The sequence below is a fragment of the Plectrocnemia conspersa genome, unplaced genomic scaffold, assembly GCF_051122295.1.
Source record: "Plectrocnemia conspersa isolate PC_06_02 unplaced genomic scaffold, ASM5112229v1 ptg000006l, whole genome shotgun sequence".
Taxonomy (NCBI): Eukaryota; Metazoa; Arthropoda; class Insecta; order Trichoptera; family Polycentropodidae; genus Plectrocnemia; species Plectrocnemia conspersa.
Genome location: NW_028277170.1, coordinates 7,959,370 through 7,977,735, shown reverse-complemented (window position 1 = coordinate 7,977,735; position 18,366 = coordinate 7,959,370). Strand labels below are relative to the sequence as shown.

General features: G+C 28.3%; 1 protein-coding gene across 4 annotated transcripts in view; it reads right to left on the bottom strand.

Moving 5' to 3' along the window:
- Positions 1 to 280: 280 nt before the first annotated feature.
- Positions 281 to 18,366, bottom strand: part of path (solute carrier family 36 member pathetic) — a 35,291-nt gene continuing 17,205 nt past the window's right edge. For 2 of the 4 annotated variants that reach the window (XM_088187732.1, XM_088187733.1), the window contains exons 2-10: positions 13,102 to 13,239; positions 10,171 to 10,212; positions 10,014 to 10,096; positions 9,696 to 9,770; positions 8,599 to 8,749; positions 8,343 to 8,464; positions 7,434 to 7,518; positions 6,795 to 7,249; positions 281 to 3,181 (exon numbers count right to left, since the gene is read on the bottom strand). In XM_088187732.1, the coding sequence (XP_088043858.1) occupies positions 2,773 to 3,181; positions 6,795 to 7,249; positions 7,434 to 7,518; positions 8,343 to 8,464; positions 8,599 to 8,749; positions 9,696 to 9,770; positions 10,014 to 10,096; positions 10,171 to 10,179 (1,389 nt within the window). In that variant the 5' untranslated portion in view covers positions 10,180 to 10,212; positions 13,102 to 13,239 and the 3' untranslated portion in view covers positions 281 to 2,772. The remainder of the gene's footprint in view (positions 3,182 to 6,794; positions 7,250 to 7,433; positions 7,519 to 8,342; positions 8,465 to 8,598; positions 8,750 to 9,695; positions 9,771 to 10,013; positions 10,097 to 10,170; positions 10,213 to 13,101; positions 13,240 to 18,366) is intronic. The other 2 variants (XM_088187734.1, XM_088187735.1) reach the window with 1 other exon arrangement.

The following is an 18,366-nucleotide window of genomic DNA, read 5'->3' as shown; positions in this document are numbered from 1 at the left end:
TCTCTGCTCTCTCTGTATTTTTAAATTATAGCATACACTTGTACGCCCAAAAACTGCTCATTATTCTTCACTGATGTGTGCAAAACTAAACACTAAATTTTACTTTGAGATTAGTAAAAAAAAAATTAATATATATATATATATATATATATATATATATATATATATATATATATATATATATATATATGTCTTTCGTGTATTATGTACTTATAATTTTTCATAAATTACTTAAATTATATTTGTGTATAAATCCATATGATCAAAAATTGAAAGTTAATTTTTTTCATAATTATTTTATTTATTTTGAATTTTTCAATAAGATTACATACGATAAAATAACACATAATTGGATACATCAATTTTAGCGTATCATAAAATAAAACAGCATAAGAACCTTTAACAAGGAATGTACCCAAGTTGAATGAAGCAAATTTTAAAATCAGAACTATAGTAGAATGGAACAAACAAAAATACGGATTTTAAGCAAAATGCGTATATACTTTAGGAGTATATACATATATGATTTACTTTACCATATGTTAAAAAAATTGAACATTTTGTATAATCAGATAAAAAGTTTTTTGTATTATCATTATTCAAATGCTTCCATGTAAGTGGTATTATATCTAAAATTACAAATTACAATTTGTCGTTAACATAGCTCAGTTCAATTATTTTCAGTCAATGTTATTACTTTCGACAATTATTATTTTATTGAAAAAAAGTTTAATACATACTCACATATAATATAAAATTAAATATAATACATAATTACACTATAATGTGTAACTTGTAAGCTCCTTTGTGCGAAATGTGATAATTTTAACTGGACGAACGTAATTTTTGTTACATGTTATTCAACAATTTTTCTATTAAAATACATATTTATATTTTTTATTCATAGTCCGCATAAAAAAAAACACAAAAGTATATGAATGTGCCATATAAATTAAATCAATGATAATTAACGCTACAAATCGGTTCATACGCTGGCTTAATTTCTCATATAACCCAGCTAAATTAATATAGTAATAACAGATTCTCAGAAACCGATAATTGTAAATAATTAAGAACTAATTATTTTCACCGAATATAATGGTGAATAAAAAATACATAAGCGTGTAACACGTATGTGTATTTTGAATCGACCCCTGCAGTATTTATAATATGAACATAAAAATGATTTATATTACCACAAATAGTTCTGGAAATTGAAGATATATGATGTTTCCGGTCTAAGGCGTAGCAGAGAATAACAACGCCAAATACATAGATATAATCAAAACATCATTAATTGTTTATTTAAAGATTTATTTAACTATGTACTGCAGAAATCGATTAATAAAACAAAACAGTAAAAAGGAAAACATAAATCTTAAATTATTCAAAATATGTATATTATTAAGATAACTATGATTAGGTGTATATGAAATACATGAACAAAGGCAATAATTAAGTAGTTTAATTTAGTTTGAATATAAGGCATTACAATAATTACAAAGATTGAAATATAATTTTGGGATGTATAGTCCCAATCTAAACAGAAATAAGTGTTTGTTTATTTTTCTACTAATTATAAGCAATACAAGTTTCAGGCTATGCATTGTATGATTTATAATAAATAAGTTTATCTAAGACAACTTCATTTTTTTAATCAATATATAATTAGGCTATCATTAGTCTTTGTAGCGACCAGCGCCATATTATAATATAAAATGCATTTATAAAAAAAATGATCATAATATTTTAGGCACAATGTATTTCTATATATTTTTTTAATATTATTATTCGAAAAATTTAATAGGAAATATTTATTATTAATACAACTACATACAAGACAATATTTTACGCCCTAGGCACTTTTAGACACTGTATCGTTGCTTTAATCTTATTAGTGATGAATTGGTAGTATAAATTGTTTTATTTTTAAGACGTTCTAAAAGGCTAAAAATATGTTTATAAAACGTTTCATATTTAAAAAATCAATTATAAAACAGCATTTTTAAATTTAGAACATATAAGTACATTTAAAGACAATATATTATTTACATAGTAATATTTTAAACAAGCTATACAATAATATTTAATAGTGCATTAGCATATTAAAATTCATGATTATAAAACTTCAAAGATTATAAAATTTTACTACGTATGATTTATATTGCTTTACAACCAATTTTACTATTATTCTATTGGGCACTGTAAAAATACTACAAGTAAAGAAAAAGGCTCTTAAGTAATAAGTCTACTAATGGGTATTACTATTTTTTTTGATCTGGAAATACAGTTTAAAATTGAAAACTTTACACGCTCAAAGCTCTGTTTCAAAAATGGTAAAAAGTAAACTGATATATTACAAGCGCCCAAGCACTCGAAACAGACGCAATAGTTCATCAATCGTTTGCATTATTATAAATAAATTGAAAACTGGCGAGAAAAATTTCTAATGAATCATTTGTATTCTTATTATTATATACGGTAGACGCAATAGTTCATCAATCGTTTGCATTATTATAAATAAATTGAAAACTGACGAAAAAAACTTCTAATAAATCATTTGTGTTTGTATTTTTATAAACAGTATTCATACAAAACTATTCCATGTTCGCAGTTCTCAAACAATGTTACTTTTGATTAAAGCATAGAATTCTTTGCTAGTGTTTTGGTTTTGACCAGTTTTTACTTTATTTAATAATACATATAAAACACCAAATTTCCTAGGAACAAAAATGCTGCTGAGCAATGTTTCGTATTACCATGTGTATATATCTAAGAATAGATCTTTGCAATCTCCCTCAAAGCGTCTTTAGTACCAAACACTAGAGCAAAGATGCCAAAAATGAAGATGAGTATGTTCTTCCATATGATCCAGTTGAACTTTCCAAATCCAACGTCCCAGAAAGTGATGATTTCAATGACCACAGGCACGAGGAGTCCCAAGATGGAGAAGCAGAACGCACCAATCAGTCCAATAAATGGTGATATTGTCGGTACCGCAATAGCCAAGACCACAGAGAGAATTACCAAGACAGACCTCAAAAAGTAGTTCCACAAAGTTTGCCTCTTTTCCAACTTGTCTTTTATGGCATCCCAGCAAATTTCCAAGCACACGTAGAACTGCAGACCGAACGTACAATAGACGGCAATTCCAATAAGAATCATTACAATTTGCGCTGGTCTGAAAGATTAAATGACATTATATTACAATTTTTACATATAATCTTTTTCTTGAAAAAACACGTTCTACTTTATATTATACAATTGTGATTTCTGGAAGTACCTAAACAATAAATGTAATTTGAACCACTACATAAAAATGTGAGAGTAGTAATTTCTAAGTCAAAAAAATGTGTTAAATATAATTGCGTATTATCGCTGAAACTAGGGATTCCAATCCCGGGCCAAAATTTTGATCCCGGGATTTCGGTATTGCAATTAGTCGATCCCGGGATCCCGGGACCAGTCCCGGGATAATTTTCATATTTTTTTAATATTAGCTATGTTATTTTATCGGTGAAAATAATTTTAAATGAATAATACAATATATTTTTACATCTGTTTTTTATAACGTACAATGTATAAAGTACGTATAATTTTAGACTTGGGTTTAAAATAATATAATAAAAATAAAAATGTGAAACAGTTTTATATATTTATTTGAGAACATAAAAAATGAACATTTGACAATGTATGTACATATGTGCATTCATCGACACAATTAATGTAAAACATTATTTTGAGTAAAATGCACGAAGTAACATCAAAGCATCAAGCGTTTCATCATTTAGCCTGGATCTGATTTTGGTTCCTAAGCAGCCTGCTGCTGAAAAAGCACGTTCAGCCTCTACACTTGTTGGGGGTATTGTCATTAAATATTTATATGCTAGTTCGAGGTGATGACCGCGTGAGCCTCCATTTTCAAATAAAATCATTTCTTGGTTTATAACGGATAAGAGGCTAGTGCAATTTCGAACTTTTGGTTCACATGACATTAAGCTTTTTGCAATTTCATCCTGTAACTGTTGTTTCATTGTTTCTTGTTCAATTAAAAGGGGTTTTATGTGGGATGACTGCGTTGAAGTAAATTCTATTGATGACGGTATAAGTGGCTCTGATATTTCAATTATATCTTGATCTTTTTCTTCACTTAATCTTTCAGTAAGTTTTTGAATAGTTCCTTTTATAGTTTTACGTGTTGTTTTGTTGTCATTAAGTGATGAAGGGTTAAATAAATATTTTAGCGTATCAGTTAAATCTGTTCGGCTTCGTTTTTCTACATGTTTTTGTAGAGAAATTAATAAATCTTTGCTTAATGCAGACTTAAGCTCGGTCAATTGTCTGAAACTAAATTTTAAAATTGCGTCGGCTGAGCACAAGTTGGTATCACGTCGGCAGAGTGCTTCGACTGCTAATTTTAGAGGTTTTAATACTTGTATTATTTCTTCAATTTTCATCCAGTCATTTTCATTAAATGTCACCGAAAAATTCTTTACGTCTATTAGAGTTTTTTGTATACATGATTTTAAAAATAAAAACCGTTCCAGCATATTACAAAGACTGTTCCATCTGGTTTTACAGTCTAATATAAGTGAAAGTTCTTTTCCATTCTCGTTCTTTATATATTTTTGTAGAATAGAATCATTTTTAGTTGGTGATCTTTTAAATATTGCTACGAATTTTCTGACTCTATTTACTATATCGTTGATGAGGTGATTTTCAGATAAAACTATATTTTCAGATTCAGAATAAACCATTGTAAATCCTTCTTCATCTTCGTATCCATCAGTAAATTGATATTGATCATTTTTTTCATAGCATGATTCCAAAGATTCAGTTGGACTTTCTTGTAAAAGACTTCAGAAATAGCGAGGTGAATTCCATGAACGATGCATAATTGATGTTCAGGCATTATAAGTTTCCCAACGCGAACCATAACTCTTGCCCCGTCTGTTACTATAGAAACTATATCGTTATTCAATGATATTTTATGATTTTCCAGACATTTTTTCAATAATTGAACACAGGCATCGGCTGGCATTGATCCATGCACCCGAGATAAGCCAATATTCCAAAATTTTCCATTTTCACTGTGCACATTAATGTTCATGTAACGTTTATTGGCGACCGATGTCCACTCGTCAAACGTCAAACTAAAACGTTTTCCATTTTTTTTACATTCAGCAATTTCATCAATAATCTGATTTCGAATTTTCTTACTGTACTCGACTACACGATTCCTTATCGAAGTTACAGAAGAAGGAAGAGATTGGTATCCTTTGGCTATCAGAGCTGCTCTCAAATCAATCGATGTAGTAAATACATTGAATGGTAAACCATCTCGAGATGTCATCCGTGCAAGCACTGCGTCGAGTGATTGATCTTCTTTGGTTAAAAAATAGTCGGATATTAATTTTCTTTTCAACGGTCGATCAGGCGATTTGGTGGTTTTCTCGGTAGAATTGACAGAAGATGGCTCATGAATTTTCATTTTGTGTATTGAAAGCAGATGTGTATGCAGTCCTTTGGTAGATCCTCCGCCAGTTTTTAAAACCACACTGCACTCTTTACATTTAGCTGTAGCTCTTTCTGTTGATTTTAAAAAGTATTTCCATATCGAATTAATATCACCATCTTTTTTATGAATATTATATTTCTGTTGTTTATCCATTATTGAAGGGCGAAAATATTTTATTGCAATATAATGTACGAGGGTATGGTTCTCGTTTAAATGCGATCTGATAACTAACTTTAAATAAAAAATATTCTCGGTTATATACTATCTAACAGAAGCAATTTTTTGTTGATTTGTCATTTTTTTAATTTCAGTTTGTTATTGTTGTAAAATGAGGGCTTATGAAAGGTAATAAATAACATTTTTATTGATGACAAATCCATTACGATCCAGGAAGCTGGGATTAATTTTAAAATTTTATGTGTTTGACATTCATTAAAATATTATTTATCACCTTAAATGAGCTCTAGTTTTGCTATTTTATATTTTTCGCCCTCGAATTCTTTTAAATACAATATTTTTTTATATTCCATGTTATCATCAATGCGTAACGCAGTAAATAATTTATTATCCGCGAGCATCCGGTGTTTCACAGAAGACACTTGCAACTCGCGCAAGTATATACACGAAATATAACGATTATGTTAATAATAATTCGATTGTGCTTGATAAATCAATCAATCCCGAAAATTTCGGGATTATGTTTTATAATCCCGGGACTCATCAGGTATTGAAAATCGTTCGGGATCCCGGGATCCCGGATCCCGGGATCCCGGGATTGGAATCCCTAGCTGAAACTATTTCATATATTAATATTCACTAGTATGTAATCAAAAATGTGAAATTGTAAAAATTATAGTATAGTTACTAATAGAATATGTTAAAGATTCTACAAAATACTACATATGTATAAATATTGGATCATAAAAGCAAAAAATACATAACAGTAATATGTGCTGCAAGAATAAAATAAGCTAGTTCTATTTAGGAGAGAAGCTTCTCAGAAGATAGATTGACTAAATCACAATGATAATTGTACCATTCTTGTCAGTCTTCAAGTTAAGATATATAGTGCGCATGATTCAATGTCGGAATGGCTAAATATGTAATGAATTCTTTAAAAACGCACTAACAAACCTATTTTACAACTAGCTATCAAAGGAATGCTCTTAGTTATATCTAAAAAAATTATATTTATCAATTCATTAATATACTGAGGGCTTAGTCTAGGTATACAAGACTACCGAGCAGACGAATTTGATTTATGTATAATACTTACATTTCGTTAACAGGCAAGTTCAATGTGATTGATCCTTCAACCTTGTCTCCATAGCACATAAAGCCCATAACACCCAAAAGGATGTAAATAAGTGTAACTCCGGACATTCCCCTATTGAGCACACCGCATATTCCGACAAAGTTTTGAGGTGTCTTCATGTGATTCTCCAATGGCATCACGACACCGATTGCCTCCATAGCAAATATAGTAATAGAGAAGAACTCGGGCCATGTCCAGTAGTCGGCCACCAGCGGCACATTTACAGGGTATGGCATGTCCCTTCCGAGGTAGTAAATCGTTATGCCCAAGCCGAGTCCCATGAAAATATTGGCAATCATTGAGACCGGCGCCAAATACTTCAGATTTGGAATCCATGACAGCAATATGAGCGGTATCAAAAAAGCAGCTATGATGATTCTGTCATCAAAGTCCGAGCCAGTATAATACTCAATAACCTAAAATCATCAAAATTTATACATATTATAAGATACGAACATTGTATGTTAAGATGAGGCATGAATATTAAACTAAAATAAAAATAAGAAATATTGATTAAAGAATAAAATTAAAACAATGAAGATATTGCTGCAATATTCGTGCCTCGCCTATGTATAAGAGACTAGGGCCATGTGTGAATACCTTTTCAAAGTTTTTCGCTATTATCACAGTGTAAACGCTGCATGTACCAAAGTATGTTAAAAATAGGCAGAACAAGATCAATATTCTGAAATCATAATAATAAATTATATTTTTACTTGAGTAATTTATTGTAGACAATGGGTTACTATTATTTAATGTAAGTTAAGAAAAATAATAAAAAAATATGTAACAAATTATCACAGAACGGAGAATGTATATGATTGCCATGGCAACGTCACAAATGAGCGCGGACAAATGGGCATGCGTCAAAAGAGCGCTGCCTTATAAGCGCTGTGTCATAAGAGCGTTTACCAAAGTAGCGCTGTAACAAAATAGCGAGCGCCAAATGCGCAGACAGCCATATGAGCGTTTGACAAAAGAGAGCACGTCATTTTAATCGTCATTACGCTCTGGCACATAAAATACTAATTTTACCGCCTATATCTCGTGAGTTTTAATTCTTTGTAAATTTCTCACAATTTACTTATATTTTATATATCTAATTCCTAAAATATTCATTACTTGATAATCTCCAAGTATTTTTGCGCTCTTATGACGTGCGCTCTTTTTTAAAGCACTCGTATGACTCTCTGCGCATTTGACGCACGATATTTTGTTACAGCGCCACTTTGGTAAACGCTCTTATGACGCAGCGCTTATAATGCAGCGCTCATGTGACGGCGCTCATTTGACGCACGCTCTTTTGACCGGCTGCCGATTGCCGTAGATCGAATACCATATTAAATATTGCGATAATATTGTAGAGATGGGAAGAGAGAGAGAGGAGGGAAGGTAAGCTAAATCCAATTCGAGAGAGAATGACGGATATATGTAGGTTGGCTATGTTTCCTTCTTAGACGTTTTGGATTCTCTGTTCTGTGTTAATTACATAGTTAAGTGTGTACTTACTTTGATGGATAAGCCAAAGATCTTGCCCATGATGGGCCGTTTTGGAATGCAGCTACAGATACATCGGCAAAGTTCATTTGAGTCACTCGCATCTTTTTGTATAAGTGATGTGCGCATTTGACCTGTAAATATTATTAATATATTTAAATTTAGCAGTAAGCTTATTTTTATCATTCTTGAAAAATATGTTTTCATATATATAATATGTAGCTTCTGATATATGAAATTTATGAAACGATTATATAAAAATACTTACTAAAACATATGCGCAGTGTGTACATATAAGGGCTACGAGAATTGTAAAAAAGACACCCATTGCGAGTCCTACATTGTTAAAAGCCCTTGGCATGGCCAATATTCCAGTACCAAGTGATGCTTTTAACAAATGGGTCACCGTATCACAATCACTGTGAACAATTGAAAGAATTTGTTAGCAAAATATTCATGGGTACTCTTAGTAAAAAAAGATGTATGTACATACATCAATTTTCAAAGCGTTCTTGTCTATTATTTTTAATTATACTATTTAATGTGTAAGGTTGTGCATTTTATTACTAGAGTACACTTGATAACAATATTTTACCACAAAGATTTTATAATTCGAAATACATATAAAATTAGCAATGATTTCAAATCCTTAATTTGGTTGTTATTGTGTACTTTATTATATTGGTACTTTTATATTCTATGCAGTAAGTTTTTTCATTTTATATTTACAATCATTATATAAAAAAAATATTTTGCAATCATTTGTTGGATATTTACATAAAAAAAATATATTTTAAAAATTCATCATTTTAACCTAAAACCCGAAATTTTGTATTAATTAAAGAAATTCAGTATGCATGTTACACCGAATCAGTGAAGTCGCTTATTGCGTAATATGAACAAAAATTTACCTAATCCATTAAAAGTGCAAGCCATGTATGCATTTAACAGATATCTTTAATTCATGAATGAAGCAACGGGCTTGCACTTTTTCTGAATTAGGCAATTTTTTGCCCATTTCACCGTTTCGGTGTAACATATACATACCTTTTCTGATTCTACTGTAGAAAAATGGTTTGAAACTTGACTAAAGAAATTTATACGATTTTTATATTTTTAACAACAAAAAAAAACATGACACAACTTAAAACAGGAAATAGAATAAAAATATATAATTTCCATTTGGCAATATACTAAAAATATTAAATCACATAAATCACAACTTTATTTTCATTATTAAATTTTCTTGAAACGGAGCTATTATTTTTACTAACACTCTTGTTTTTGGTTTATATTTTATTTATCAAACATAATTTTGGAAAGTATCTTTAAGATACATAGTTTTTAATTAAACATTCAACTTACGAGGTAGGATGTTCTACTTTTCGTTCAGCGAATGGATCAAATCCTCCAAACTCCACATCGTTGTTGATACTATATCTGTAAAAATAATAATTTCAACTAGTAAGTGTTCAAATCTTGTTATAAACCTTGTATAAATTTTAAGTTGTAAAAAACAATAATTTTACTAAAAAATAAGGAAATAAAATGTTAATGTTTCTTAACCCACGATTACATATATTCAATAAGACATGTTTCCAGATGCATTGGAGTCAAAGCTGTTTTCTGATATTAACTATATTGATTAGATGGAAAATTTACTATAAAATATAGTGAGCTTACCCTGTGGTGATAACACCTTTTTTCTTCGACCCATCTGATGGCAAGAATGTTTCCATCTCCTGTGGAGGGGGCAATTTGTTGTCCTGTTAAAGAATACATGTTTTAATCAACATAAAAAACTTACATATACGTTGAATAATTAAATTAAAACACTTACTGTAACCATTTTTGATAAGATACTATTTTCTCCTAATTAAATCTGTAAAGAATAAAATAAGACATTAATGAGATGTTTATAAAACGCGCTAGTGATAAAATGCAAAATAAAAGTATCAACAGTAAAACGATAAAACTACAATCTAATCATACATGAAAGTCAATAAATGCACTGAAATGTAAATATAATGTGTGTGCCTATTTTGATATATTTTCAAATATTTACAGTTGAGAAACACATGAGCGATTGAATATATTATAGACATTTATGTGACCTTTTGAAGTAAATATGGAAAGTTAATTATTAAATGTAAAAATTTGACTAAATATGTTTAGAATCATAAATTTACTGCATATCTGGCATATGGCACTGTCACAAATGAGCGCCGTCAAATAAGCGCTGCATCATAACCGCAGACAGTCATATGAACGCTTGAAAAAAGATAGCACGTCATAAGAGCACAAAAATACTTGGAGAAAATAAAGTAAATTGTGAGTAACTTACAAAGAATAAAAATTCCGATATATATGCGGAAGAATTAGTAATTTATATGCCAGAGCATAATAACGAATAAAAAGAATAATCAATGAAAACATTATTATTTATTAATTATTACGTACATACGAAAGCATGGCTCCCCATACATACGATATACATATATTTTGTAGTAAAATGAAACGCTGATTTTGAATTTATCATTAGATTCGTTCTGTAATGTTTCTTTAAATTGACAAATAATTATCGACTCGACTTGCAATGAATGCGTACAGTTATAGGGCAGGTATATGGCCCGCCAGACCTGTTTTTTTATTTTTTTATTTTCTACACTTTATCACGAATGGCGGCCGAGTACGAATATGATATAATATATTTCAGTTAATTAAATGATTAATGTATTATATTTAAAACTGTAAGAAAATTCATATAATATTAATTTTCAACAAATATGTTTGTATATCGAAAATGGTCAGAAATGAACCACGACGTTGGGTTAATTTAGTATTTAAATAAATTATTGTGTTTAGTATACGTGTATACTAAAAGACTTGATTTAATTATTTTTATAAATATATTTCTTAACGTAGAAGTGATACTAAGCTAAATTAATGAGATCTTATCGTTGTTAAAAGATACATAGGTCAAGCTTAGCAAGAAAAAATTCCCACTAAGATCATTTATTCACCGCGTATATGTGTTTACGTCAAATGATATTGAAACAGATATATTATTTTATAGCAACTGATATGTATGTGTTTGTATATATAATTTTTCTCTTAATATAAAATATCCTAATACAAATAAATTTTAATCTAAAGTATCCAAAGTTAATTCTTAAATATTAGTAAGATCACACAAAACGATTTAAATTTTTATTAAAATGCCTGTGAAAGAGAAATAAAAACAGAATTGGAGGACCCCTATGATGATAATACAAATAAAAATAAGATAAAAGTTTCTAAAATTCAGGTTGACCGACTTTCAAAAAGCATTCAACAAACTTTGTCATGGCTATTTCTTCGGAAGGTAAATAATTTCAGTTTCTCGAATGATCTTGCATGCTTTTTTTCTAATTACTACGCCGTCGTCAATATGTGAGATATGGTAATCATCACTCAAATGAGTAATTTGCTCATTTGGAGTACCACAGGGATCCAATCTGAGTCCTCTGCTCTTTTTGCGCTTTATCAACGACATGCATGCAAAAAAAAAAAATTTTTAATATTTAATACTATAATTATTGTTTGTATAATGGCCAACATGGCATATTTATGAAACCTGTCAAGTCGTAATTGTCAGATTTCTAATAATAAATAAATAAACAAACACAACAGCACAATGGCAATCATTACTACCATTTTTGTATATTTACAACGTTTGCATTAGATAAAGAAGCCTTATGGATGTTTGGCAGAACATAAATCAATTTTATACTACTAATACTAAATATAACGGTTTGTTACATAAACATTCTTAATCGTATAATTTCTTCTTTTTTTCTTTAATATTTTTTATGTGTCGTACATAAATCAAAACAGATAAATAGTTAAGTAGACATGGCAATTTTTTTTATGCTAATAATTTTATACAAGCGTTATCTCAATAAATTTACAAACGACTCTATAGCCCTGGCATTAATGGAGCAAATGGACTCTAAATTGATAAATATGACTTTCAAAACAAGTTGTTTGACAATAGAAAGTATTATATAACATTCATGTGACTGAAATGTATGTAGAACTGAGAAACAATATAATGCACGTATAGAGAGTGTACTCAACCTATTTGTCGACAATAAAACAGTTTATGACTGTACACAGATTGTTCGGAATTCTAAAACTATACACTGCTAAGCTATACATCTAAAGAAAATGTTTTATTTTGTACAATTATTTTTATAAAAAATTGTAAATCTGACAAATTTGTTCGTTTATCGAACCCTAAAAAATTTAAATAAATATCTTAACTGTAAAAATATTTATTAGTGCTATCGACTAGTACAGAAGTCGGCAAACCAAACTATTGTGACAGATGGGCACAATATGAAAGAACAGTCTTAGAATTTTTAACCCTTCAATGTATGTCATGCTCAGTATAATTTATATTTTCTGAAGCCTTTTTGAATGACTTCATGACAATTTTTCCTACTAAATATTACTATTAAAAGTTAATACTAATTACAAAGCATAGACCGAAATATTATTTCTTTCGTCATTGCGTTATTATTTTTATTTAATGGAATATTTTGATTTTATTATTTATAAATTGTTTTAAAACTAGACAATTACGACATACTTTTTTAGTTAAAAAACTGTATTTTTTTCTTCTTTATCTAATTATAAAAATGATCAAAATACGTTATCTTAAATGCTACTCTTTTTTTGATTTTTTCTAATAAAATATTCTTTACATATATGATATTATCACACATACCCTAAAACAGCCTTTTGTGAGCAAATCTTCTTAAATGTTAAGCTCCAACCTTATCCGCATATCTTGTCATACAAACTCGTACATTTTTTTTTTCTAAATTTATTTGTGTATATAGTTGTATATTTTAAATTTGCCAACCTGTTGACAAACACTAAAATTAGTCGACTTTTGAAAAGTGACCGCAAAGCAAATACATTTATAGCAAAAAATATCGCAAGCAATATTAATAATATAAGTATAATAAATTCTTTGAAGTAAATAACATACATAAATTATAATTGCATACATAGATATAACATACATAATAAACCACAAGAATCTTTTTTTTTTTAAATGTCTATTGTATATATTGATTGTATATAAGTATGTATTATAAATCACACGAATCTAGAAATTTTAAAATTTTCTAATGTGTATGTTGATAGTAATTAATAATAGCTTATTAAAATCACATCTATCACTATATTTATTTCCGATGTTTTTGGCGTTTCTATCTTATGGATTTGTATAATTTAAATCGCAATTTGTATGCACCTTATCTCCTGCACACTTCATTAGGAATATAAATTTAATAACAGATCCCGAACAGGAACGAAAACCGCAAGAGCCGCGGAAAAAATACTCTTTTAAATATATAATAATTCAATGAAATGGCTTGATTGTGCTGGAACACCTTTGTTGCGCAAAAAAATATTTATATTCTTGCAAAATTAAAAATTAACCAATAGATTATATTAACTAAAAACATTTGGTTTGTCGACTAATCTGCATTAAGCTATTGGATCAATAAGTGCCTAACATTTGTACAATCACAATAAAAGTTGATGACAGAACAATATTGATACGTTTTCCAATCTTGTCACGGTAAATATCAATTACCCAAAAAATATGATTAATATATGTATGTGTAAATATGTACGTGAAAATAGTATCACCCTTGTTTTGATTGATGATTGTAACGTAATATGTAATCTAGTTAATTCTATAGAATTATTATTTGCATTTGAGAAGCGTATATCTAAAAATAAAAAAATATTATAATTAAAATGAACAATATTTATATTATATTATTTTTTATTTGTATAAATGCGATGAAATTATATTTAGATATTTTCCTGGATCAGTTATTTGTATTTTACTAAAAGAAAACATTACTTTTTAGCTCATTTAAATATATTTTCCTCGGCTAAAAATATATTTATGACCTTTCCCGGCTACTTTTATTGTTCTGCAGTTGATTATTTTTACTTATTCACACTCCTTTTACACTTCAGACTAAAATATCAAACAAAGGAGAGTGATTTGAGAAATCGTCTTATCGAACAGATCACATGTCACTCAAACATTACACATACTAAATAATAAGACGTACTTGTTGATCGTTTCCATTTTGCTGAATTAACATATGTATGTATGCTTAAAATCGACTTTGTACGTCAAGCGTTAACATGAATTTAATCAGATTTGTAGATGTCGAAATATCAGTGTATTGAATTATCAGAATGTTAACTAAAGTTTAAATATTTTTTATGTCGCGTTCAATATGTTAATAAGCTTTGAATAATGATAGATATAAATGTGAATACAAAAAAGTATAAGATGGATATTGCATGGAAGACTATTCAAATTGCAATCAATCAGCAATAATTAGCATTGAGGGAGATCAAACCGAAAATATTTCAATAAAGACAGGTGTCATGCAATGACGTGTTCTTTCTCCTAGTAAAATATATTCCAAAACCATATTCAAAGAAGCCTTCTAAGGACAAAAATAAATAAAAGTAGGCTGGGAGACAACTAATAATATTCATTGAGCTGGTGGGACGTCAATATTTGCTGAGACCGTTGACGATCTTCAAGTAAATTCCTGGATAATTTAAATAAATAATGTTTAAAAGGGCCTACGAATAAACATTGATAAAACAAAATGCATAATAATAAGCAAGCTCCTCGTGGGCCTCGGAGATAGAATTGAGAAGGTGAAGCATTTAAAATACCTGGGTAAATGGGTAAAGGACGAAATGGATCCCAACGAAAAGATTTAAGTCTGCATCTAAATTGCTAGAAACTTGGGATTTTTTGTGAGGCCAGTAAATGTGTGTATGCGAGACTTGGACTTTAAACATTAACACAATTAATAAAGGAAGCTTTTGAAATGTGGCTGTATAAAGTGTATGCTAAAACTTCCACGGACTAAGAGTCTCTAATGACCGAATTCTCGTAACGATAGGACTTATAAACTTCCGAAATATGAGCTTATTCATATTTCAACAATAGTGAAAAATAGAACGGAAGAAAAATGTGTATTAGTTGCAAATCTTTTTGCTGTGCTGATATGAAAAACATTGAGAAAAACGATTACAGGTATTCGAAAAAATATAAAACAATATAAATTTTATCTTAGAAGAAATAGTACATAACATAAATAATTACAAATAAACGCTGATTTTAAATTGCAATGCAAAAAGGAATACAATGAAGACACAAAAAAATACATAGATCCATAAAGAGCGATAGTTGACTTAAATATTTATAATATGTTATATAAAAGCTTTTTTAATAAATGTCGAATATTGAGCAAAAGAGATTTGACTTAAAATAGATACTGAGTTTCTTATTAAAATGATAGATAAAACTAAAAATTATTACAAAAACATAGTTTTTAATGTGGATTTTAAATGACAAATATACAAAATAAATGTTAAATGAAATCGTTGAAAGCATTTAAAATAAATGTTTGTGTGTATATACTGATTTAAGAATTAAAGAAGCTCAAAGAAAATGAAATATAATACGATATGCTAAAGTCAAAACATTTAACTTATATTCCTAACATGATATGTTGATGAAAGACGAAAACAATAAAATGTGATCGCACAAGTATTGTAAATAACCATTTGTCTGCCACGCAACGATATATTTTCTTTGCCATATACGAATGAGTAAAAATAAATCTGTATTACTAAATCTATTTTATATAAGAAATACATAGATTGTTCTGGCAATTTTATAAACATATTGTATGTACATACATATAATACATAACCACAATAATAATACCATATTCTACAAATTAGATTATTAGCTTTGTTATGCGTGGACGTGTTAAAACTATGTTGAACCATCGTTCGTGACAAGATAAGTTTTAATTGTTTTTTTATCAATAGTTAGATAACTTTATCATATAAAACGAAATTATCTTTAACCGAAGATGCTTTAAATGAAACCTAATAAACATTTATTTTAAAATATCGACATGTATTGATAATATACGGCACATTTCGTTGAGTGTATCAATACAAGCAGTGATTTGATAAACATATATAGAACACTAGAAAACATAAATCGATATTTATATATCGATATATATTTACATTATTAAACCAGATATTGTAATATGAAATATAATTCACAACTATAAAAAACAGTACCAACATTCTTGCCACGGAAATTACGTTAGTATAAGACGAACAGTTTGCATTTTACAAGCTATTCGTCTAAAAATAAACGTACTCTCCCAAAAAGACGTCATAAACAGAGAGGGGTATTTGATTATGCAGTTAAAGTCTAGTAAAGATTGCAATTTCGTATGTAACATATCGATGTCAACTGAGTATAGAGTAGCAAATAAATCTAAATTCAGTTGCTGTATTTTGAAAATTTAAGATCTAATCTCAAATTCGTGTGATAAAATAGCAATTAAAATCAAACATGTGATTTTTTCTGCTTCATACAATTCTTTAAAAATTTGCCTCATAGGCTTGAAAATTCTTTGGTAATATTAAATTCATTGCCAATTTTTCGAAAGAAGTCGAATCATATGTATCTCTAACATCAGTGGTTTCATCCAAAGCTATGCATTAAGACTTATTATCTGTTAGTTTAAAGGACAAATTATTTCTTCTACACGTTCGAAACATAATGTATTAAACCCATCGTCAGTAAAAAAATTTGATTTACTTAAAAAAAATATTTGCAACCGCATAACTCGCCTTTATTAATGAATGAAAAGGTATTTTTCGAAATAGTTTCTGTAAAGATAACATAAAATTTTTTCCAGATCTTAATTTTTTGTTTACAGCACATTTCTTGCAGATTATTAAATATCAATATAATACCTTTAAAAATTAATTTTATTACATTACAAAAAAAATCTGTATTTTTGCTTTTTTGTCGTATGTGTTCCCTTTTCTTTTTTTATGATAAAATTTTCATATATCATTATTAATTTGATTTTTAGCGGGTTAGACTGTTTTATGTTATTAAATTGTCATTATTTTATAAGTTTACGGAAAAATCTTAATTAACTTGCATATTAAAAATTTTGATTTTGACTCCTATGAAATGATGCAAATTTAGTACAAAATGCTGAATACATATATATTCTTTCTTAGAAGTGTTTTGTAAAAAAAACAATTTAGACTAAAACTGTTTATAAATAAAAAAATTTTACTTTTGTGTAATTTAGATTTGGTTTAAAATATTCCTAACAAACTTTGCCTAGATGTTTGAATATTACATTTATCTATCGCACTGAACACGTGGTAAAAAATGATAAATATGCAGTTTTAACAATAACACTTTTGTTTTCTAAAGATAAGATACACGCAAATGTGAACAGTTAATAAATATTATTATTATACGATATTATTTTTTTAAGTTAAAATAATTAAAATTTATATTTTATGTTAGTTCATTTTTAAACTAATTAATCTTTTTTCCCCAATTTTTCTTCATCTTTCTAGATTAATAAATAAAGTACATGTTGAAATCATCAATTACATTTAATTAGTTTTATAAATAACGCATCTCAAATCACTGAAAAATTGAATTAAATGTATTGTATAGCTTATTTATATTAAATTTAAAAACATAATTATTTCCCTACATGCTGGATGTTTTTTAAGAAAGAAATATTAAGAACAATATTTCCAACTTTATACCACATACAAAGTACAATGGCGAAGCAGCAATTTAGAATTAAATTAAAATGTTTAAAACTTCACCTTTTTATATTCAAAAACATAAGAAAAAAGTATTTTTATATATTTTAATTCAACACGAAAAATACTATCGCAAACAATATTTTGATAGCAAATAAAAAATTAAAACGAATGTAACTAATATGTAAAGAAAGCAAAAAACAATTAAATTGTGTTGTCAACTATTGTCAAATCGTGAGCTCACCATTAGCATTTACAACTTTTTGATATTCAGCGACCTATATTTCGATAAAATGACTCCTAAATATTCGTTATCCATTCT